The sequence below is a fragment of the Balaenoptera acutorostrata genome, chromosome 2 (genome assembly GCF_949987535.1).
Source record: "Balaenoptera acutorostrata chromosome 2, mBalAcu1.1, whole genome shotgun sequence".
Taxonomy (NCBI): Eukaryota; Metazoa; Chordata; class Mammalia; order Artiodactyla; family Balaenopteridae; genus Balaenoptera; species Balaenoptera acutorostrata.
The window spans coordinates 163,803,292-163,825,778 of record NC_080065.1 but is presented as its reverse complement, the minus strand read 5'-3'; the positions used below and the strand labels follow the sequence as shown (position 1 = coordinate 163,825,778).

General features: G+C 41.4%; 3 protein-coding genes across 7 annotated transcripts in view; 2 read left to right on the top strand and 1 right to left on the bottom strand.

Moving 5' to 3' along the window:
- Nucleotides 1-22,487, top strand: part of LOC130707369 (ELKS/Rab6-interacting/CAST family member 1-like) — a 467,400-nt gene that overhangs the window by 259,237 nt on the left and 185,676 nt on the right.
- LOC130707375 (glucocorticoid-induced transcript 1 protein-like) overlaps nt 1-22,487 on the bottom strand; it is a 137,105-nt gene that overhangs the window by 36,221 nt on the left and 78,397 nt on the right. The window lies entirely within an intron of this gene.
- Nucleotides 129-21,538, top strand: LOC130707365 (UDP-N-acetylglucosamine--peptide N-acetylglucosaminyltransferase 110 kDa subunit-like). The gene is made up of 2 exons (XM_057541597.1): nt 129-189; nt 18,099-21,538. Exon 2 carries the CDS (start codon nt 18,108-18,110, stop codon nt 21,246-21,248), a length of 3,141 nt encoding a protein of 1,046 aa, XP_057397580.1. The 5' UTR covers nt 129-189; nt 18,099-18,107; the 3' UTR covers nt 21,249-21,538.

The following is a 22,487-nucleotide window of genomic DNA, read 5'->3' as shown; positions in this document are numbered from 1 at the left end:
CGCAACGAGAATTCCCATTGTCTCCGTCACTCTCCACCAGAACGCGAGTGATTGGTTTCCGGGTAGGAGTGAGAGGAGCATCTGCCAACGAAAGTGGGCGTCCTACTTTGGAGGCGGGATACGAAGGAGCGAAGGCGGAGAAAGGGGCTGTGCGTTCAAGGAGGGGCGTGAGAGTTGACAGGCTTTGAGGTGAGAGGGGGACCGTGATTGGGCTGCCCTGGGACAGTGGGTCCGTGTGTGTCCTGCGCGTACCCCGACACCCACAGACGCGCACGCCCAGGGAAGCAGGCTGTGAGGGCTCCACCCTCCAGGGCCGTTTGTACCACTTGAGACAGAGGATACGTCAGGCAAACTTGACTTTGCAAGTACACCTGTTCTGGTGGTGGGATGTTTGAGAAGAATCCATCCCTTCCCCACTAATTTTAGGAATCTGAGTTTCTGTGTTGAGTAGACTAATTAAAAGAATGTAAGGCCATCAGAAGCAATGTCTGGGGGTTGGATTGAACACTGGGTGGATACTTTTACAGTTATCCTATGGAGTGAAAAGAGATCATCAAATCTTCTGTTCCAAGACAATAACTCTGAATTGCAGGGGTCAACAAGGAATTGTACATCATTGCACCGTCAGTTAAATGGAGGTGTAATGGAGGGCACACCCTGTTGTCTTTTCCCAGAAGCAGATGGCCTCTTGGGAGAAATAATACCAGACTTGATGTAACAATCCACGGGGGTAAATTTAGTTTTTATTCTGCAGTGGAACTGAAGAGAAACTAAGATTTTGGATGACTGTCAGGAACCGAAGTTTACCCCACAGTAAACCAAGGTTTGAAACATTAAGCAGGAACAATTGATTGAAGGGTCCACATCAGATACCCTCCATTCGTTTCCATGAGAGAAAAAAGAAGTGGGAGATCAGATTGGTCTACTCTTGGTGTCTGCCCACACTGACAAGCTTCCTCTGATTTCAGGCACTAAATGCAGGGGTCAGTTTCACTTAGAGGAGCCATCCCTCTCAGCTTCATTGTGCCCTCAGAACAGAAAGCATACTAGGTTCTGTAAAAAGTGGATGAAACCACTTTTTCTGTAAAATGCAAGAATTGCACCCATGAATACTAGTGACAGTTCCTCACTTTATCACATAGTAGAATAACAGCTAACATTTACTGAGCATTTCATGTGTCAGCCACTGTTGTAAGAATGTTTTATGTGTTAATTCCTTCAATCCTCCTATAATCCACAAGGTACGATACTACTATTATCCCCATTGTGTTCACATGTATTTGCTTTCCAGAATAACATATATTAAATATAAATGTAGTAAAAACTTTACTCTTTTAAATTTAGTATAATTGACCTATTGTGTTATTTTTTCCATCTGAAATGAAAGATTTCCTCATTCATTAGGAAATTGCCTTCCTTCATGGGGAAAAAGAATGATAAATGGCTTCTTTCTGATGACTTTTTCAGAATATCAAGAACAAAAATTGACGGATTAAAATATGTGAAGTGTTTAAAAATGCTGGTAAATTGCCAAGTTGTCGATTTGATTAGAGCATGGTTTCATAATAGAAATGTTATCTCTGGCCACTCCTAAATATAAGTATGTAACGACCCCAACACTTTAGATTACAGTAATTCTAAATTTATACCAAGCCACAGTCCTAATGATCAATACCTGATTTGGATCTAAAACAACCTACCTAGCCATGTGTTAAAGTCTTTCTGTGTTTGTTCAAAACTGCCAACGCCAACTTAAATCAGACAACCAAAACAAATCTAAATGACGCACACAGAGAACTAGTATGATCTTAAAATACTATTTTCAGTTGCTCATAAGTCACCATGACCTATTTGGAGGTTCAATCACCTTCTCTTTACTAAATATATCTTGGTTGCCTCTTAAACCTTTGTTCTCCTGAAATAAATACTGATCTTTATGTGTAAGGAATTCAGTCTCCAAACAAATCAAAGGTGGGCTAAAATCAACTAAACCCAGTATCGGCTTTCCAATGTCCATTTGTTGAGTTCTTAAGAGTATTTTATTCTTAGTGAGTTTGGGAGTGGGCTCCAAGGGTATGAAAAGAAGCTTTAGGAAAACATACCCCTCAGTAAATTGGGACCCCCCTTAGAAGGAAGTGTGGATTGCTGGGCGAGAAGAGCATACCCGACTGTGCTAGCTATGGGATGGCTAGGTCCCGTGCAGATTATCTCTATTTGTTGAATATAAGTGTAACATAATCCCTGGAAATTCTATATATGTTAATGTTGGTAATGACCTCTTTACTGTGTTGACCTACCTAGAAGAAGACAACACTGAAAGCGCAATTTGGTGGCATGGGAAATACCTTTGTTCTCAGTAACCCGTGTCTTGGCTGTTTGTGGAACAAGATTCCACCGTTAGCTAATCTGAAGTAGAACGATTACACTTACTTCTTGGTTCATGTATGGTAATGGACTATACTTTAGGTTGCATTAAAACTTGGAATCATTGGCTACCTCTGATTAATATGTAGCCCCATGTGAAGAGAGAATGAGATAACTAACGGGCCTACAGAGCTACCAAAACCTGCCTCTTCTAGTTTCATCCAGGTTTGCCAGGGGATGCATCCAAGCCCCAACCAAATCTAAGAGGCAGTCCAGGCTGTCAGTATCAGAAATGAGGTCACGGCTGAGAGAGAACACTAAACAGATCTGCACTGATGTTCATCTTCAGCTGATTAAACTCTCTTGTAGGTGGATTCTTTAGAGCAGCAACAAAAAGAGCCTTGCCTGAATTTTTGTCCCTGGCAGATGCTTACAGTAAAACTCCTTACTGCTTGTGACAGGCTACGTGCACCTTTGCACTAGGTGTTTCCTCTGCCTGAGCAGTTCCTACCCCAGTTACCCACATGGCTTGCTCCCTCATTTCCTCCAGGTCTTCACTCAGATGTCATCACCTTCACAATGAAAGCTTTTCTGAAAACTCTTTTTTAAAATTGCAAGCACCCCCTAGATGTTCCCTACTCTCTTCCTTTTTTTTCCCCCAGAGCACACATCACCACTCACCTATTGTATATTTTAATTATTTTTTGTTCTGTCCGTGTAGAATGTAAGAGCCATGAAGGCAAGACTTTTTATCTGTTTTATTACTGCTGACTCTCCACAATAGTGCTTGGTACCTGGTAGACAATATTTGCTCAATGTTGTTGAAAAGAGTAGCAAATTTTAACCAGTGCTTGTCCCATGAACTAAACTGTGCCTTTCATCAGAAAAAAAAAAAAAAGGATAATAAGAAGTATATCGCTGTTGCAAAGACATAGCCACAGAGTAGAAAAATGTTCCATGTGGCTTTTTAAACTAAACAGATATTCGCACTGGGGCCAGCATTCAAAAGGGAAGCATATCTTGTATTATGATCCTTATACAGGCAAAGTGAAAAATACTAGTCCTAAGAGGGGTGGGATAAGGAGGGCGGGAGGGAGGGTGACGCGAGAGGGAGGAGATATGGGAACATATGTATCTGTATAACTGATTCACTTTGTTATAAAGCAGAAACTAACACCATTGTAAAGCAATTAGACTCCAATAAAGATGTTTAAAAAAAAATACTAGTCCTAGTGGCTCTTGGAGGCTCATCAGATGTTGAAAATGGAAACTGAAATTGGTAATGGAGAAAAGGCAGTTGAAATTTGCGGAAAAAAAAAAAAACCAACTGAAACTGACAGAGAAGGACAGTTGAGGAGGATCCCTTACAGAGTGACATCTGCTGGTATGTAGTTAGTTCTCTCTCTGTGTTAGGAGCAATTCTCAAGAGGCCTGTGTAAGGAAACTGAAAAATATATATATTTAATTAAGTAGAAAGGAACATTTCATGTAAATAATAAATATTTTACTTTGTTTCTTTCCCCCCCAGCTTTATTGAGATGTAATTGACATAAAAGATTGTGTAAGTTGAAGGCGTGTAATGTAATGATTTGATATGGGTATTTAGTGCAAAATGATTAACACGATAAGGTTACTTAATACATCCATCACCTCACATAGTTATAAACCTTTTTTATGATGAGAACTTTTAAATTCTATTCTCTTAGTAGCTTTTAAATATACAATATACTGTCGTTAACTATAGTCACCATGCTGTACATTACGTCCCTGAACTTATTCATCTTATAACTTGAAGTTTGTACCATTGACCACCCTCACCCATTTCTCCCACTCCCCAGCCCCTGCTCCTATTCTCTGTTCATATGAGTTTGGATTTTTTTCGATTCCACATGTAAGTGAGATCATATAGTATTTGTCTTTCTCCATCTGACTTACTTCACGTATCATAATGCCCTCAAGGTTCATCCATGTCATCACAAATGGCAGGATTTCATTCTTTTTATGGCTGAATAATATTCCATTGTGTATATATACCACAATTTTTTTCCATTCATCCATCAGTGGACACTTGGGTTATTTTCATATCTTGGCTGTTGTAAATAGTGCTGCAATGAACATGGGAATGCACATATCTCTTTGAGATATTGATTTCATTTCCTTCAGATATATACCCAGAAGTGGGATTGCTGGATCATATGGTAGTTCTATTTTTAAGTTTTTGAGGAACCTCCATAATGTTCTACATAGTGGCTGCACCAGTTTACAATCCCGTCAACAGTGCACAAGGGTTCCCATGTCTCTATATCCTCACCAGTACTTATTATTGCTTAACTTGTTGATAATAGCCATTCTAACAAGTGTGAGGTGGTATCTCATTTCGGTTTTAATTTGTATTTCTCTGATGATTAGTGATGTTGAGCACCTTTTCATATACCTGTTGACCGTTTGAATATCTTCTTTGGAAAAAATGTCTACTCAGATCCTTTGCCCATTTTTAATGGGATTGTTTTGGTTTTTTGCTATTGCAGGAGTTGCTTATATATTTTGGATATGAACCCCTTATCAAATATGTTGTTTGCAAATATTTCTCCCATTCTGTGGGTGGTCTTTTCGTTTTTGTTGATTGTTTCTTTTGCTGTGCAGAAGGCTTTTTAGTTTGATGTAGTTTCACTTGTTGATTTTTGCTTTTGTTGTGATGCTTTGGGTGTCAGAACCATAAAATCCTTGATAAGACTAATGTCAAGGAGCTTTTCCTTATGCTTTTTTTTTTTTTTTTTAAAGGTTTAACTTTATTTATTTTTGGCTGCGCTGGGTCTTCGTTGCTGTGCACGGGCTTTCTCTAGCTGTGGCGAGCAGGGGCTATTCCTCATTGCGGTGCACGGGCTTCTCCTTGTGGTGGCTCCTCTTGTTGAGGAGCACAGGCTCTAGGCGTGTGGGCTTCAGTAGTTGCGGCGCGTGGGCTCAGTAGTTGTGGCACACAGGCTCGAGAGCGCAGGCTCAGTAGTTGTGTTGCACGGGCTTAGTTGCTCCGCGGCACGTGGGATCTTCCCGGACCAGGAATTGAACCCGTGTCCCCTGCATGGACAGGCAGATTCTTATCCACTGCGCCGCCAGGGAAGTCCCTATGCTTTGTTTTTAAAAGAAGTTCAGAAGAGGCAAGAGAAAGAGGGGGTATCTTGTTTTTTAAGTGATAAATATCAAAAGAGTATGCATGCAATTATTCCTGCCTGGATAGAAAATAGTGATGAGGACCACCAATTGTTCAGCTTTCATCTCCACAGCAGTTCCTATCGCCAACTATGATGCCAGGGGCACATCCCCTAGGCTGATGCATAAGTAGAGTTTTATCATTTAACTAAAAGACTGTATTGAACAAAGCCAACACATTCAGAGGCTAAATCAAGATTTGGGGGCCAGAAACCTGCAAATATTCTCTCTTTGCTGTGACATTTCATTTGTTTTAGTTCCAAACATGGTGTCAACAGTACATGAGAGCAGTAGTGGTCCTATGAAGAGACTGTGCTTGATTATCATAATACTATTTTTTTTAAGTGAGAGTTTGGAGTGATTAAAATGTGTCGATTAATTTCCTCCTCTGTGACTGAATTTTACTTTTTACCATATAAGTGTGTTGAGTGACTGCTGTTAAGGTGCAATCAACTCATCAGCAGCGCTTGACTAGAGAAGGTATTAAAATTATTTTAAACTTTTTATAGCACAGTGTCCTACCAAGCATCCTATTGAGAAGGTTTCCAGTGTCCTACCAAGCATCCTATTGAAAAGGTTCATATTAATATATTTAATAGGCCTACATGAGCATTTAATAGCAATAATACTAGCATCAGGCCTTAGTAACTCCTCATCAAGTCACTTATTAAATGCCTTCAAAGTGCGACGCTCGTGTATACTCTGTAAGAGATCCTTGTTTTCATACTTTGGTAAATTGTAGTCTCTCAGAGGTAAAAAGGTAATTTCTACAGATAAAGGTAGAAACCATGTCTAAACACAGGTCTTCCATAAGAGAGATGCAAATAAAGCCAATGGAAGCAATGGGAGGGAAAGATCACTTTTGAGGAAAGGCTTCAGGGAAGAAGAGTATGAGGAAATCTTGTCACTAGGGATACACAGGCTGTGTTAGGAGATGATCGAGCAGTGTGCCTCGACTGATGGTAAATGGAAGATAAGTCTTGGTCTGTTGATGACATGTCATGGAGGTTGCCAGGCAAGGCTTGCCCTTTATCGAGTATGCAGGGAGGAGCGGTTGAAGATTCTTGAGCGGGTGGGGAGAACATGAATGGAGCTGGGCTTTTTGAATATTCATGCAAGAATAGTTTACAACCTGGATGGAGACTGTAAACTGGAAGATGATTTAGTAGACTTTGAGAATAGTCCATGGAGTTTAGGTAATGAGAGTTAGGAGAATGATAGGGGACATGGAGGGGAGGAAAAGATGCAGGTGATACTCCTTCTTAGCTGATGGACCTTGAAAGTAGGACGTCAGACAGCTCTGAAGCTTCAGGCTTGGATGCCTAAGAGGATAGTGGTGGCTTTAACAGGAATAGGGAGCCAAGAGAAGGAGCAGGTTTGGGAGAAGATAATGAGCTCATCTATAAATAAGAGAACCAGAGGATATTCAAGTGGAGACAGTTTTTTCCTTTGTTTTATTGAGATATAATTGACATATAGCACTGTATAAGTTGAAGGTGTACAGCGTAAAGACTTGACGTACCTATATTATGAAATGTTTACCGTAACTAGTTGAGTTAACATTCATCATCTGATTTTGATACAAGGGGAAAAAAGAGAAAAAAACTCGTTTGGAGTTTTTAAGAGCAGTTTTTAAATGATAGTTGAGAAGAGCATAGGTATGGCTTGGGGGGTTATCCATGTACATATGATAGTTGAAGCCATGGGCACAAATGAAGTTGGTGAGGGAGAAAAATATAGAAATAAAGAAAAAGAGGATCAAGGCGAAAATTTTGAGAAATTATACATTAGTGGAGGAGGAAAAGTAAGCACATAAACAATCCAAAGAAAACAAAACTAGGAAAGAAGGCAGAAGGGAAGAACTTCTTAATTAAAGAATTTGGTGTCTCAGAGGATGTTTGGTAGATGTCTGTGGGATATCTGGGAGCTCACGTCCCCTTCTCTAAGATCTAATCCTCCGCCAACACACAGAGGGTTTGGGCCTGACAGCTATGTTTGTACAATTTGACCTTGTTCTTCTGACCATGGTTGGTTTGACCTGAGTTCGATAACTGACCAAAGCTGCACCAATCAGGTTTTCTCCCCTGGGAATTTGGAATTAAGAAATACAATGTTATTCTATTAAGGGCATGAACCTTAATCCATCACAGAAACCTGTGTATGGGGTGGCCATCTTCTGTCACAGAAACAGAAAAGTGGAGGAAACCTGCCTTCTGAAAGAAACGAATGAAGTGACTTGCAGAAAATCAAAATGAGAACAGATGACCTGAGAGCGAGAGAGAGAGAAACTGAGAGTATGCTTATTTTCCCATGACGACTATTTTCTGTCTTATCCCTTTTCTTCAATCTTCTAAAACCATCCCCACACCTGCCTACCCTGATGCGACTCCAGTATATTCCTACCATCAAATCTACAAATCTTTTGGCATTTGGACCCATCTCTCCTTTCTTTCTTCCTCTCCTGTCAAAAGCCATTCCTCTACTTATGATTTAAATTCCTTCCCCTCTTCTTAGGGGTTTCATTTCTTCAGTTATTCCCTTCCTCTTGTTCATCATCAAATTCTTGATTATCCCCAATATGTACAAACATCCTCCATCCTAACATTTAGAAAAAAACAAAGATTCTTATGCTATCCCTTTCCATCTGTAATACTAATTCTCTGATCCCTTCACAGCAAACCTTCTTGAGAGAGATGTCTACAGGTTAACTCTGATTTCCTATTCAATCTACTCGAATCTGACTTCCACCCCCACCACGCCAATGAAAACTGCTAATCCATGTTGTCAACAGCCTACATATTGCTGGACCCAGTGGATGTTCCTTGAACCTCATCCTACTCCAACTTTTAGCAGTTTTCAACACAGTTGGTCAGGCTCAACTTCTTGAAAACCAAATCTCTTCTATTGGCTGGTCTGTCTCCTAAATCTCTAACCACTGCTGCTCAGTGACCTTCAGGGGTTTTTCCTCCTCTACTGCCCTCTAAAAACTGGGCTCTATTCTCTGCTTTCTTGTCTGTGAACTCACCTTCTTGGTAATCTCAGTCATTCCCACAGCTTTAAATACTAAAAATGGTAACAAATTCGCAAATTAATCTCTTTAGCCTAGACATTTCCTCCAAAATCTGTATTCAGATATTCATTTGTCTGTATGACATGTCAAGTCTCCGTGAATATCTGAAATTAATGTATCTGAAATAGAACTAAACTCTCAATTTCTATCAACCTGCTTTCCTCCCCTCACTATTAAAAAGAAATTCTATCTTTACTTTTTCCCACTTCAGTAAATGTTATCACCATTCACCCAGTTATTGTAAACAGGACAACCCAGGCAATATTCTTGATTTTTCCCTCTCCTTCCCTCCCCAACTCTAACCTATCAGCTGGTCCTCTTATTTGCTCCTCATGAATAGATGTGTAGTCCATCCACTTCTCTCCATCTCCTCTGCTACTACATTAAACCAAACTGCCATCATCTCTTACCTGAGCTATTGCTGTAGCTGCCAACTGGTCTTCTACCTTCTACTCTTGCCTCCTTTCATCTATTTTCTGCTCATCAGTCAGGGTAAACCTGGAAATACATCGGACCCTGTTGTTTCCTGCTTAAATCAGTTCAATGTTTTCCAATTAGTTTGCCATGAGATCCAAATTCCTTTAAATACTTAAAAGGCCTGGCCTGCTCTGGCTTCTGCCTCCTTCTCCAACCTTACCTCCCTTGATTCTCCCCCTCACCCTTTAAGTTCCAGCCACAGTGGCCTCCTTTCACTTCCCCCGAAACAGCACTGCAGGGTCTGCACACAGGTGTATCCTCAGCCTAAAACACTCCTTCCACAGCCCCAATCCTCAGTTGCCCTGAGTGGCTCCCTCACATTCTTCAGATCTCAGTTTAAATGTCTTGTCTTCAGAGTATCCTTTCTGAGTCCTTGCCTATCACTAATAACCTATAATAATGTATCATTAGGTCAGTTTGTTTCATCTGTAGTGCTCATTATATGGTGTAAATACACAATTGTTTACCTGTTTATGTAAGCCTTCCCCACTAGATTATGAAGTCTCTCAAGGCAGGGACCTTGTCTCTTCTGTTGACTACTTGGTCACTGAACACCTAGGAGTGCCTGGAATATAGCAGGTGCCCGAGAATTATTTGTTAAAACTTTATTGGTTACTGATAGCTTCCTAGTTCCTGATGCTAATCCCTGTGCAGCCCTATTATACTTTCTGTGAGAGAGTTTCTTTGGTCTTATATTACCCTCCCCCTTGCTGTTTCAATCATTTGAATAGGTTTTTGTTCTTATAGTTAAATGATGACTAATTGATAAAGTCTTTAAAAGGATGTGGTGATCAGCAATGTCAAAAGCTGTTAGATGGGGAAGAAGGTTAAGGGCTAAGCAAAGTCATTGGATCTCATCACTGGAAATCTTCACACCAATAGTGTCCATAAAATGTGGCTCTGTGGAAGCCAGGGTACAGTTGGGTTGATGAGAAGGGTGAGAAGATGAATGCAAGTAATGTAGAATTCTCTTTTTGAGAAATTTGACAGTAAACAGAAGGCATGAAGTCAAATGGGATCTTGGGGTTCATCAGAGTCCAAGAAAGTATATGTTGCTTTAGTTTAAAAAGAATAGGGAAGAAACATCTACTGATATGCCAATAGAAGCCAAAAGAGAAAAAAATGAAGTTGGAATGAGGAGGACTAATAGATTTAGTTTCCATGAGGCAGTAGAGGATTTGATCAAGAGCACAAGTTTGACAAAACGGGACAATGTTTCCCCCTCCATTTACAGGAAGAAGGGACGTTAAGAGAGTGAAGGTAAAGAAAAAATTTATGTAGAGCAAAGGAAGTTGAGCGTGGCCATTTGAGGAGGTAGCAATGTCATCTACAACTGGTTGTCAAGGGGAATCTCTGGAAAGACTTTTCCAGACCACACCTCCATCCCTTTACTCCATGACCTCCCCACCCAAGATGGTAGACGCTCTCCACTGCACCTGCCGCAGAGACTCACTGCTGCTGAGGGCCACAGTGGTTGGTGGGAATGTGCCTTTCTTAGGTGGGGTGGAACAGAAAAAAAGCCTGCGATCACTGAGGAGAGGGGTAGTCAGAAGGGAATATTGGGGTTTGAAGGGCTCCGACATCATGAGGAATACGACAAGGACATAGAATTGTTTCCCAAACATATATCTCAGCAGGCATTCTTGGGGCCCTTCTAAAAATACAGATTTCAGCCTCATTCCCTAGAGAGTCTAATTCAGCAGGTCTGGGAGCAGGAGGGGCAGGATTGTACAATTTTTAACAAGTTCCCCAGGTGATGTTTATGATTTGGCCAATTTGGGAAACAGTGGATTAGAAATGATTAAAAGTTCACTAAGTTTAATTGCAGGCCCCACATATTTTCTCAGTGTTTAGCCAAATACAAAGATTTGTGGATAACTGATGTCAATTCGTGGAAATTACCCAAAGAAAACAGTTTTCAGTGGATTGGTATCTAATTCTATGGTTCCAAATAATCTGCAGCGATATTTAAAATGTAAGACTAGTTTACGGATATTTCTTTATAGAGAATTTCATTGAGGAAAAGGTAAATGGAATGGACCAGCTAACAGTTATTATTCATAATATAATAACAAACTCAGATGTTTTAAAGCCTGTTCTGCTTCTAGTTTGCTTACCTCCCAAATTAATAAGCTAAACATAATAAAAATCTAAGAATGTAACTTGATCTTACCCATTCCTAACATTCTTAAAGGAGGTCTTTAGCCCAATAGCACTAGAACTTCTGAGAGCAGATTCAGATCCATTTAAAATATTTTTTCCATTCCTTCCCAGGAAGAGTTATTTGTATTGATATACAACATTTGGGCCCCAGACCACTTACTGGGACCACAGGGCCTCACTAATTTGTACCAGTTTTCCTCTATTCTAGTTGGTCCTGACCATCAGGTATAAATGAGTGCTAAATCAATATTAGCTGATACTTCCCCAGCTGTGGGAAGTATGGAAACCCTATCACATGAGCAAACACAGCCCTTCTTGGCTACATTTAAAATAAGGTGGTTATTATTACACTGTATGGGGAAAAGGCTTTTTTTTTTTTTTAAAGAAATCTCATGCCACCTTAATTTGCATTAACTTGATAGACTGATATCAATAGTCGGAATCAATTTTCAATTGTTATAGTTTCCCTACCACCGTTCACACTTCCTTCATTCTTTCAGGGAGGCTTCTTCTGCCTTCCTATTTCTTCCCACCTCCAGCCATGCCATATACCCCACACCATTTTTCCTTTCTAGTACTACTTACTCATCGGGTTGAGTAGAGAAGCCAAAGGTGACTTAGTTTACATACCTGCTTTAATTGCTCACCTTGGGTGGAGCAGTGTCTTAAATAAACTTCACTTTTGCCACAGCACCATTACTCAGTAAGGTATTTATACAAGTGTCACTTAATCCCATGAAAATAAACAAGGCACTTAAACTTGTTATTGAGAAAGAAGCTTTAGGCTTTAGCTGCCCACTCTCCTTACTCAAGGGCCAATCTCACCTCACTTATTCTTAGAAAACTTTTCAGCAGTTTTCCTTAAAGAAAATCAGGCAGAGCAAAGTACTGTGAGTCAGGTTTAAGCTACCCTTACCTTTGAAAGAAAGGGTTCCTTTGTTAATTATCAATAACAAGGAATCTTGTCATTTCTCCCAATATTTCCAAGTCATAGCTCCTCATAGCGGAGCTATGCATTCAATGCATTCCTAAATATTGAAAGCATATATGTTCAGTATTTAACCAGAGATGAAAACAGAAACAAATATTTAACATTCCAAAGAAATGGTGCAACTCTACATGATTTTTTATTTTCTATATCCTGAACTGTATAGAAATTTCATAGTATTTTTAAAGCACTTTCATAAATATGACCTTTTTGCTTGTGATCATTCTGTGAGGTAGTTATACTATTTCCATTTTTCAGATGGGAAAATTGAGGCTTGAAGCCTTGGCCAGGGTCACAGCACATGAGAGATTCAGAGCTGGGAATCAGCTCTCCTGACTCCAGGCCCAGTGTTTTTCCCTCTATAAAAATTGCCTTTATAGCAGGACAGTCAGGGATATGTTCACTCAGTAATAGAGAAGTATGGATCTTTTCCACCCCTAGTCATTGAAGGACCTATGAGCTGATAGTGTATGTGAGAGAGGACACTTCCTGCCTGAAAGATTGATGACTTACATTCAGAGCAACCTGATGTTGCACTCTGATAGGAGAAGGACCTGTCTAAAACGTCCTAATTGCTTAAAACATCCAGAGTGCCCAATAGGAAGACAGGGTGTGGTAATTATATATCTTGCTTTTGGCTTATCTTCTCCATATCCTCACCCTCACAGATGTCTTTCAAACATTGGTAATTACAGCTTTCAGAGCCAAAGCCTACAAACTCATAATCCACACAGATGACATACTAAAATCTACTCATATGTAAGGCTGAAGAAAGTTTCAGTGCTACTGGACTCACATTAAAAAAAAAAAAACTGCTTACAAAAGAGGTAGCCTTTATTTCTATGTCACTACTGCCTAGATGTGTAATGGTTTCTTGTTGATCTGTGAGGGTGCATATTAACTCATTTACCTCTAAATGTAATCAGTAACTTAAGAATAAAGTACACATGCAGATGACAAGACCATATGATTAAAAGCAAATAGTCTGACATTGGAAAACGGATCCAAATTAATGTAACTAACTTGAAACAATGAAGGAACTGCTTCTAAGCAAGAGGAAGAATCAGTATCAAGAAATAAATGCAACACAGGAAAGCAGTTGTCCTTGTCATGCTGGCCTATAAATGGAACCTGAGTTAATAACATCATAATCTCTAAAGAATTCAGCAAGTTCTTGCTATAGTGGCAATGAGATAATATATAAAGTATGGTGGAATTTCCCACCATCTGTATCACTGGCGAGCCCAGTGGTAATTGGAATGGTTCAATGTCCCACAGTTTTTAAGGGAAATCGTTTTAGGAGGAGTCACATTTCTAGATGAAGACACATTAACCCAATGATTTCAAAGAATATGGCTTGGGTCTGGTATCACATTTCAAGACCAAGAATTAGCACCTCAGTTACTTACTAAGTGAAAGATACTCCAATGATAATTGATAAGAAAACGGCTCAGAAATATGAGTGGGATTTTAAACAACTAAACTTGTTTGTCTCCCACTCTGATTGAATCCAGAAGTATTTATTTAGGGGAGCAAAAAATCCAGATGACTTGGAAGCAAATGTTTCTGTTCGTTGAAGAATAAGGATGTCTTCTGCCAAATGCAGCCATTTCCAAACGCAATGAAGGACTATGGCTCATATATCAATCCTGCCCCTTCCTAGCTCGGCCCTCATTCTCTGACCATCTTCTCCGAATTCCCTTGCAGGATTCCCTTCAGGACCATTGCTAATTCATGCCTTCTGGAATCCACCTTCCTCATAGCTATTGAGGCTTTTCCCACCTTTTCAGAAAAAAGTTTGCCCTGGGTGATATACATAAATCTTTGCCCAGCCTCAACCAGCTTGCTTTCTAGCTAACAGGTTTATCTGTGGCCCCAGGGGGCAGGATAGTGTGAGAGAGGGGCCTCAAAAGACCATTACCTTTCAGTACACAGCTAGGTAAACTAATTCCACCAAAGATCACAGGTTTCTATATTTCCTTGAATATGCTTTTTTTTTTTAAAACGTCATCAAAATTTCACGTTTTAAATATTTTTTTAAAGGAATTCCTTTTATTTTTTAATTAATTATTTATTTATTTTTGGCTGTGTTGGGTCTTTGTTTCTGTGCAAGGGCTTTCTCTAGTTGCGGCAAGCGGGGGCCACTCTTCATGGTGGTGCACGGGCCTCTCACTATCGCGGCCTCTCTTGTTGCGGAGCACAAGCTCCAGACGTGCAGGCTCAGTAGTTGTGGCTCACGGGCCTAGTTGCTCCGCGGCATGTGGGATCTTCCCAGACCAGGGCTTGAACCCGTGTCCCCTGCAATGGCGGGCAGATTCTCAACCACTGTGCCACTAGGGAAGCCCAGGATTTGTATTGTATTGCTAACAAAGAGACTGCATTTCTCCTCTGATGAATGTGCACAAGAAAGCATGCTGCCCCCGGTGATCGTTGGGTACCGTCTCATGATCCTGAGGGAAGCCATCCTATCCTTCTGGTTACGTGATACAGTGGGTTTCCTTATTGTTTAGCCCAGGTTTATTTGGAGTTTCAATTTTTACAGTGAAAAGTTGTCATAACTCTTTCTGTTCTAGGGGTTTTTGTTTGTTTGTTTTGTTTTTGTCAATTCCTGTTGGGTATTATTTGTATTGTTGATGTGGCAAGAACTCTACTGAGATATAGTCTTCTTGTCTTTATATTATGAATATATCTCTAAGTTTATCACTTATCATTTACTCCTTACTCTTGTTTAATATAGAGATTATAATTTAAGTCTATTAAATCCATCAGTGTGTTTCTGCATGATGTATTCCATTGCTTTTACTTTTATTCATTCATTCATTAAAGAGTGTGTGTGTGTGTGTGTGTGTGTGTGTGTGTGTGTGTACTACAAGGTGCCAAGTACTACGAGAGGCAATAAGACTATTTACTGTGAGACAAGAAAGACACAGCCCCTGTCCTCGTGGAGTTCATATCCTGGTGGGGGATTGAGAATATGTTAGACGTTCACTAAAAAGCCACACAAGTGTGTGTAAGCTACTAAAGGATAGAGGCTACAGAGGGAAGGACCCAGTCTAGGAGCGCTTTCATAGGAGGGTTAGGTCTAGTTAGGGAAGTCAGGGGAAGCTTTCCTGGGGAAGTGGTGACTGAGCTAAGAATGATAAAGAGGACTTAGGTAGTGGGCTAAGAGCATTACAGGCAGTGGAAAGAGCAGGTCCAAATGTCCTGCTCAGGGGCAAACACAGGAAACAGGAAGGACTGAAAGAATGCAGAACATGGTCCACATCCTCAGAGGGGCCTGGCGTAAGTGAAGGCGGAAGGTTGAAGGGTGGGAAGTGGGGGATGCTGACCACGCAGGGCCAGTAAGTCCATGTTAAGGAGTTGTGTCTCCTTCCTAAGATCTATGGGAAATCACTGAAGGTGTCATCTTTGACAACCACATTACTTTTACCTCCAAACATCCAATCTCATAACAAGTCCTAACAACTTTGCTTTCTAAATATCTCTTCAATCTATCCACTTCAATCCATCCACTTCTGTTCATCATTACCAACACTTCCTCAGCCCATTCTATCATCATTTGTGTCTGGACTAGGGGAATAGCGTCCTCAATGATCTATGTGCACCTACTGTTGCCCCACTCCAATCCACTCCTGCACAGTTATGGGAAGACAGGCCTGACCTTGATACCATTTGATGACACAGAAAACACTGAAAGAGGACCAGTTTGTTTTTCATTAGTCTTGTTCTTGAGAGGTTGTGGAGTGGGCAGTTCATGAGTTTAATCTTGGACCTGCTGAGTTTTAAATATCCCTGGGATGTCCTAGAGAAGAAGCCAAGCCGGAGGTGTCTGTTAGGTAGATATCTTCTGCCTCCCCATCTAGAGCCACTCTCCACCCATCTCTACGCTGATCCCTGCCCGGAGACATTGACGTGTGTGGGATGTCAAGATTCCATGTATCCCCAGCACCTGCTCCCGTGTGCTCTGCCTTCTAGTTGCGTTCAGCCCATAGGAGGTACATGAAGGAAGAAGCGTGAAGGCTGAGTATTTACTCGATACGATATACATCCTGCATCATCTCTTCCTCTTCCCCACCTCCTCCTCTTTCCACCCTGCCTCCTTCAAACCCTCCTCCTCTGCCTCCTGCTCCTTCTGCTCTTCTTCCTCCCACCTCTTCCTCTTTTTTTCTCTCTCGAATCCAGTAATCATTTCCACCTCCTCCTTTTTTTAAAAATTAATTAAGTAATTTTTGGCTGGGTTGGATCTTTGCTGCGCCCGGGCTTTCTCTAGTCGTGGTAAGTGGGGGCTACTCTTCGTTGCAGTGAGTGGGCTTCTCATTTCGGTGGCTTCTCTTGTTGCAGAGCACGGGTTCTAGGTGCCCGGTCTTCAGAAGTTGCGGCACGCGGGCTTCAGTAGTTGCGGCACGTGGGCTCAGTAGTTGTGGCTCGCGGGCTCTAGAGTGCAGGCTGAGTAGTTGTGGCGCACAGGCTCAGTTGCTCCGTGGCATGTGGGATCTTTCCGGACCAGGGCTTGAACCCCTGCACTGGCAGGTGGATTCTTAACCACTGAGCCACCAGGGAAGTCCCTAACCTCCTCCTTTAAGCCTAGGCAGTAAAAGCTCCCTGAGATGCTGGACTACTGTCCTCTGTTGTTTTCCCCAAACCCTTTGCAAATGATCTCTTGACTACAGTCTCCTTAATTACGGTACATTTGAGTGTGTCACCTTTCTCTTTCAGGGATTCTGACTTATACTGATAGGTAAGAAATGCCTGGGGGAGAGTTACATTTGAGTCACCTGAGTAGAGGTGGTAATTGGAGCCGTGGGTAAATGTGAATATCTTGGGAGACAGTGTAGAGAAGGAATGGGCCCTGAGGAACTCAAACATGTAATGGCTTTCAAAGGACGATAATCTTGCAAAGGAATTGGAGAAGTAGCAACCAAAGTGAGGTGAAAAATCAGGGCAGTGTGTGTCATAGAAGTCAAAGGAAGCAAAGGGAAGAAAAAGAGTGTTGGTAGTCAAGATTATCAGTTGGTCCTGCAAAGTCATTGGATTTAGTGACTTATACCATCGTGAATCTGTTACATATTTTCTGTGCTCCCTCTGAATAATGATTTAAATTTTTTTACATTAACTTCTCTATAATTGATTTTAGGTAAATACAGTCAGATTTGTTTTAGAACGTATTTTAAGGTAAAAAATTAACTACCCTTCCTTAACCATTATTCCAACATTATTTATTTTATACTTTCTCTATTACCATTATTTCCTCCAACATTCACTGTTTCCAAAAATATGAAGAGATGTTTGAGCACTTTCTGCTAGATGTATAAGAGCTTTCTATTTGACTGTATCATAGTGGTTCAACGGTTGTCTCTTTAGCATTCATTTTAAAATGTATCCATTAGAACAAATCTAACCTCTTAATTTTAATTTTCAGAATTCTATTATCAATAGCCCCATTTATTCTTCCAGATAAACTTTATATTTTTTTAACATCTTTATTGGAGTATAATTGCTTTACTATGGTGTGTTAGTTTCTGCTTTATAACAAAGTGAATCAGTTATACATATACATATGTCCCCACATCTCTTCCCTCTTGCATCTCCAGATAAACTTTAGAACCATTTTATCAATTAAAAAAGACTTCATTGTGAATTTTTTCAAGACCGTGAGACATAGATGGCCAACCAGAGTTCCTAAGGTTCAGTGTATGTAACTGTTGCCGCCGCTTAAGCCTGCCAAAGCAGTGGTACGGCTGCTGCCCTTGTATTTGCTACCTCTAGAAACATTCTTGCCAGTAGTGGCAGCAGCGGGACTCAATTACCCTCTTTTCACACTCCCTCCAGAAGCTCCAGATGGCGTCTTCCGTGGGCAACGTGGCCGACAGCACAGACCCAACGAAATGTATGCTTTCCTTCCAAGGGTTAGCAGAGTTGACACAGCGAGCCTATCAGGCGGGAGATTTTGAGGCAGCTGAGAGACACTGCATGCAGCTCTGGAGACAAGAGCCAGACAATACTGGTGTACTTTTATTACTTTCATCTATACACTTCCGGTGTCGAAGGCTGGACGGATCTGCCCACTTTAGTAGTCTGGCAATTAAAAAGAACCCTCTTCTGGCAGAAGCCTATTCAAATTTGGGGAATGTGTACAAGGAAAGCGGGCAGTTGCAGGAAGCAATCGAGCATTACCGGCATGCGTTGCGTCTCAAACCAGATTTCATCGATGGTTATATTAACCTGGCAGCTGCTTTGGTAGCAGCAGGCGACATGGAAGGGGCAGTACAAGCTTACGCCTCTGCTCTTCAGTACAATCCTGATCTGTACTGTGTTTGCAGTGACCTGGGGAACCTGCTCAAAGCCCTGGGTCGCTTGGAAGAAGCCAAGGCATGTTATTTGAAAGCAATTGAGACGCAACCGAACTTTGCAGTAGCTTGGAGTAATCTTGCCTGTGTTTTCAATGCACAAGGGGAGATTTGGCTTGCAATTCATCACTTTGAAAAGGCTGTCACCCATGACCCCAATTTTCTGGATGCTTATATCAATTTAGGAAATGTCTTCAAAGAGGCACGGATTTTTGAACGAGCTGTGGCAGCTTACCTTCGTGCCCTAAGCTTGAGTCCAAATCATGCAGTGGTACATGGCAGCCTGGCTTGTGTATACTATGAGCAAGGCCTGATAGATCTGGCAATAGACACCTACAGGCGAGCTATTGAATTGCAACCACACTTCCCGGACGCTTACTGCAACCTAGCCAACGCTCTCAAAGAGAAGGGCAGTGTTGCCGAAGCAGAAGATTGTTATAGTACAGCTCTCTGGCTGTGTCCCACCCATGCAGACTCTCTGAATAACCTAGCCAATACCAAGCGAGAACAGGGAAACACTGAAGAGGCAGTTCGCTTGTATTGTAAAGCATTAGAAGTCTTCCCAGAGTTTGCTGCTGCCCATTCAAATTTAGCAAGTGTATTGCAGCAGCAGGGAAAAGTGCAGGAAGCTCTGATGCATTATAAGGAGGCTATTCGAATCAGTCCTACCTTTGCTGAGGCCTACTGTAATATGGGAAACACTCTAACGGGGATGCAGGATGTTCAGGGAGCCTTGCAGTGTTATACTCGTGCCATTCAGATTGACCCTGCATTTGCGGAAGCCCACAGCAATCTGGCTTCCATTCACCAGGATTCAGGGAATATTCCAGAAGCAATTGCTTCTTATCGCACTGCTCTGAAGCTTCAACCTGATTTTCCTGACGCGTATTGTAATCTGGCTCATTGCCTGCAGACTGTCTGTGACTGGACAGACTATGATGAGCGCATGAAGAGGCTGGTCAGCGTTGTGGCTGACCAGTTAGAGAAGAACAGGTTGCCTTCCGTGCAGCCTCATCACAGCATGTTATATCCTCTTCCTCACGGCGTCAGGAAGGCTATTGCCGAGAGGCATGGGCACCTCTGCCTGGATAACATCAGTGTCCTTCACAAACCACCGTATAAACATCCAAAGGACTTGAAGCTCAGTGATGGTCGACTGCGTGTAGGATACGTGAGTTCTGACTTTGGGAACCATCCTACTTCTCATCTTATGCAGTCTATTCCAGGCATGCACAATCGTGATAAATTTGAGGTATTCTGTTATGCCCTGAGCCCAGATGATGGCACAAACTTCCGAGCGAAGGTGATGGCAGAAGCCGATCATTTCGTTGATCTTTCTCAGATTCCATGCGATGGAAAAGCAGCTGATCGCATCCATCAAGATGGTATACACATCCTTGTAAATATGAATGGTTATACCAGGGGTGCTCGAAATGAACTCTTTGCTCTCAGGCCAGCTCCTCTTCAGGCAATGTGGCTGGGGTACCCTGGGACTAGTGGCGCACTTTTCATGGATTATATCATCACTGATCAGGAAACTTCACCTGCTGAAGTTGCTGAGCAGTATTCTGAGAAACTGGCTTATATGCCCCATACTTTCTTTATTGGTGATCATGCTAATATGTTCCCTCACCTGAAGGAAAAAGCAGTCATCGATTTTAAGTCCAATGGGCACATTTATGACAATCGAATTGTGCTGAATGGCATCGACCTCAAAGCATTTCTTGATAGTCTACCAGATGTGAAAATTGTCAAGATGAAATGTCCTGATGGAGGAAACAACACAGACAGCAGTAATATAGCTCTCAATATGCCTGTCATTCCTATGAATACGATTGCAGAAGCAGTTATTGAAATGATTAACAGAGGACAAATTCAGATAACAATTAATGGATTCAGTATTAGCAATGGACTGGCAACTACCCAGATCAACAATAAGGCTGCCACTGGAGAGGAGGTTCCCCGTACCATTATTGTAACCACACGTTCTCAGTACGGGTTACCGGAAGATGCCATTGTGTACTGTAACTTTAATCAGTTATATAAAATTGACCCATCTACTTTGCAGATGTGGGCAAATATTCTGAAGCGTGTTCCCAATAGCGTACTGTGGCTGTTGCGTTTCCCAGCAGTAGGAGAACCTAATATTCAACAGTACGTGCAAAATATGGGCCTTCCCCAGAACCGTATCATTTTTTCACCAGTTGCTCCTAAAGAGGAACATGTTCGGAGAGGCCAGCTGGCTGATGTCTGCTTGGACACTCCACTCTGTAATGGACACACCACAGGGATGGATGTCCTTTGGTCGGGGACACCCATGGTGACTATGCCAGGAGAGACTCTTGCTTCCCGAGTTGCAGCTTCCCAGCTCACTTGTTTAGGCTGTCTTGAGCTTATTGCTAAAAATAGACAAGAGTATGAAGACATAGCTGTGAAACTGGGAACTGATCTAGAATACCTGAAGAGAATTCGTGGCAAAGTCTGGAAGCAGAGAATATCTAGCCCTCTGTTCAACACCAAACAATACACAATGGAACTAGAGCAGCTCTATCTACAGATGTGGGAGCATTATGCAGCTGGCAACAAACCTGATCACATGATGAAGCCTGTTGTAGTCACTGAGTCGGCCTAAATTATGACTGTGTGCACAGGAGAATTACCCCTGTACCTGAGCCTCAACCTTCTGGGGGAAAGGGAACTAGATACGTTACTTTGTACTTATCTTTGTAGCAATATCATGTTGCAGATGGGTGACAGACAGTGATAACAAATAGCACAGCCAGACTTGCTTCCTGCATGATCATGACAGGGAGAGACACAAGAGATGGGAGACTGCTGTTCCACAAGGAGTCTCCATAGAATTTTGCAGCAGCCAGGTGTTGCCTAAGTCTGGAAAGTCTGATCTCCCTTGGTCTTCCATGGGATGGGTAGTTAGTGTGGAGGGGAGATAGAGATTGCCCAGTCTTCTGAATTAAGTTTTTCTTTATATTTGGGGTATTGGAGCAATTAAAAATGTTTGGTTTCAGGGTTTTTTTTTTTTTTTTTTTTTTTTTGGTTTCAGGTATTTTTATTCATGTGAAGTGTATATGATTCTCTTGAGATAAGGTTTTAAGCTAAAATATTCCTTGTTTTAGTTTCTGAACTCTACAGATAAATGGGGACTTTGCTGGTGTAGTCTTTTTATAGGTTTAATAAACCACTTGAGCCTATATCAGTCATTTTAGTGTCTGACATGTTTGGAACTATCAGTGCTTTGTTGGTTTATGGCTTAAATTCTTTTTCTGGTCCGTTTCCTTCTTCCCTTCCCCCCACTTTAAACATTTTCCTGTAACTTGGCTAACAAAAAACCAAGACTGATTCAAAGCCTCCCAGAGTGTTTCTCTTAAACGCATCAGCTGGTGCCAAATGAAGATTCTTAGGAGTGATTATTAATTATGAAGGGCACAGTTGTGGTACTGTCACTGATGATAATAATAATGGATTTTTGGCCTAGAGTTTTGACCTACTTCACCAGTGTTTTACCGTTGACTGCCCCTCTATGCTGCTTCCAAAAGTGATAGTGTGTGATAAGATTTTTACTTTCACTTATAAAGTTTGTTTTAAGTGAGTCCTGTTCTTCCTTTTTCTTTCACCAGAAATGAAATCCCAGGTAAGTACAGGTACTCAAATATTTGATCAGTAAGTCACAGTTATCTCCAGTACATTAAATAACTTTCATCAAAAAACATGTTATAGGTAAAAAGCTCTGGAGGACCTGCTATGTATATGATTATTATGTTTCAGACCTTCTAGGGTGTTATATATAATAACTTGTCTTCTGGACGTGGTCTTGAAGTCTTTATGGATTCAGCCTCAGTAGTAGCGAACTGCA

What these genes read in the sequence shown, in the direction of transcription:
- LOC130707365 (XM_057541597.1), top strand. Translation starts at nt 18,108, where the DNA reads ATGGCGTCTTCCGTGGGCAACGTGGCCGACAGCACAGACCCAACGAAA.